Genomic DNA, 2022 nt, shown 5'->3' with positions numbered 1-2022 from the left:
CACAAACGAATGCTAGAGGGAATGTTATCTCAGTCTCTAGAAAGTGGCATTCCCTTTCAGGATTCCTTTCTCCCAGTAAGTGTTTTGTTACCACTCTGGATTTCTTTCTATTATAACCATTTAAAAAACTTCAAATAATTCAGTTGAAACCGGTTTTAACTCTAAAAAGTAGGAAACAAGGCATCATGTAGGAGGCTTTTGTCTTTCCTGCACCCTTCCTTCAGGCACTGTGTTTAAAGTGAGCTGCTCTGCATCTCGACATCTACATAAATATATTTATATTTATACACCCACGCCGTGTTTTTTCCACCCAAAACCAGGTGTTTACAGCATGCACTGTCCCACACTCATGCCATAGCAGCAACACACGATTTCTTTGAAAGTCTTCCTCATCTCCAGGCTCCTGAAGGCGTAAATGAGCGGGTCAATGACGGAGTTGCACATGATCAGCACCAGGTAGGTGTTGAAGTGCGCCGTGTAGCAGATGCAGTAGGGGTTCATGGGGCAGGAGATGATGAGGATGAGGTGGAGGAAGAAGGGCGCCCAGCAGACGATGAAGACCCCCAGGAGGATGGTGATGGTGACGGCGCCCTTCATGCAGGTGCGCTGGGCGGGCACGCCCTCGACGGGCAGCGCCGCGATGCGCTTGACGTGCAGGCGGGCAAACAGGAACATGTGCACGTACAGCGAGGCCATCAGCAGCAGCATGGTGAAGAACATGGTGATGAGACACACAATGACAGTTTTGCTCTCCGAGTAGGCAATGAAAATGATGCCACAGATGATGCACGCCACCCAAATGAGCACAATGAGGGTCAGGGCTTTCTTCACCGTCATGATGCTGTGGTAACGGAGGGCATAGAAAATAGTGATGTACCTGTCGATGGCTATGACCAAGAGGTTGCAAATGGAGGCTACCAGAGAAATACAAATCATGGAGTCAAAGACATTGTCCATGTGCTGGATGAAGTGGTCGTCGATGATCAGGTAGCCGCTGCTGAGGATGGCGATCATCACGGTCTCCAGGGCGTTGGACATGCTCACCAGCATATCTGCCACGGCCAGGCTGCAGAGGAAGAAATACATGGGGGAGTGCAGGTTGCCGTTCTTCAGCACTGCCAGGATGACCAGGATGTTCTCCAGCAGGCTGATGATGCCCAGGGTCAGGAAGACCTCGGCTTTGATGAAGACCTGCTCGCAGAACCCGTCGCCGCTGCGGTTGGTGGGGACGGAGTCGTTGAGGTCCTCGCTGGCGTTCAGCAGCAGGGGCTGCAAGGAGAATGCAGAGCGTGTGGTGTTCATGGCCAGCACAGCAGCTGGGCTCACCCCTGGCTGGGCACCTGAGGCAGCACAGGTTAAAAAGAGAAAAAAAAATATAAAATGGAAAGCAGGTCCTTCCAAGCTGCTGCTGTGCATGTGGGGTGCGATCGAGCAGGACTTTAGTCACTTTTACAAGGGCAAACATCAAACAATCTGCATTTACAGTGGGTTCTATGCCAGGCTGCTCTTTCCTTTAGAAGAAAGCGATCTCCCAAGCCCGTGGGCAGCAAACAGCTGTGTCTGCAGGGAGGAATCGGCAGCAGGACATGGCTGGGCTCAGCTCTCCTGGTGGTGAGAAGCAGAGAGTTTCCCCTTCTGCCGGGGCAGCCAGCATGCTGCAGCTCAGCCCAGCATCTGTTGCTATTTCCGTGGCAAGGAAGGAGCCGAGAACGAAGGGATTTATAGATGCAAGAAAGAAAAAACCAACTCCTCCTGCAGCGTGCGAGCGGAGCATTGGCCATTGAGAGCGAGCACCTGGGTGAGTGACAGCCGGAGCACCTGGAGCGGCATCCCGAGCATCCCAAACCGTCTGGCGCCCTCTGCAGAGCCCGAGCAGCCTGGACCTGCCCCAAAATCCCTCTGGAAAACCAAAAATCCATCCCGAAACGCTTCCTGCCCGCTCCGTGGCAGGGTTTTGGTGCTCGGACACCCTCCGTGCACCTTTGGGTGGCCACTAGGACCGGGCTGAACTGGGATTGTTCC

The 2022-nt window shown here is 53.3% G+C and overlaps 1 protein-coding gene across 1 annotated transcript; it reads right to left on the bottom strand.

Moving 5' to 3' along the window:
• Positions 1-324: 324 nt before the first annotated feature.
• Positions 325-1416, bottom strand: MC3R (melanocortin 3 receptor). The gene has a single exon (XM_058036349.1). The coding sequence runs from the start codon at positions 1414-1416 to the stop codon at positions 325-327; it is 1092 nt and encodes a 363-aa protein (XP_057892332.1).
• Positions 1417-2022: the final 606 nt, after the last annotated feature.

This window comes from Melospiza georgiana, chromosome 17, assembly GCF_028018845.1.
Source record: "Melospiza georgiana isolate bMelGeo1 chromosome 17, bMelGeo1.pri, whole genome shotgun sequence".
Lineage (NCBI taxonomy): Eukaryota > Metazoa > Chordata > Aves > Passeriformes > Passerellidae > Melospiza > Melospiza georgiana.
Note: the sequence above shows the minus strand (reverse complement) of the source record. Positions and strands in the feature narration are given on the sequence as shown.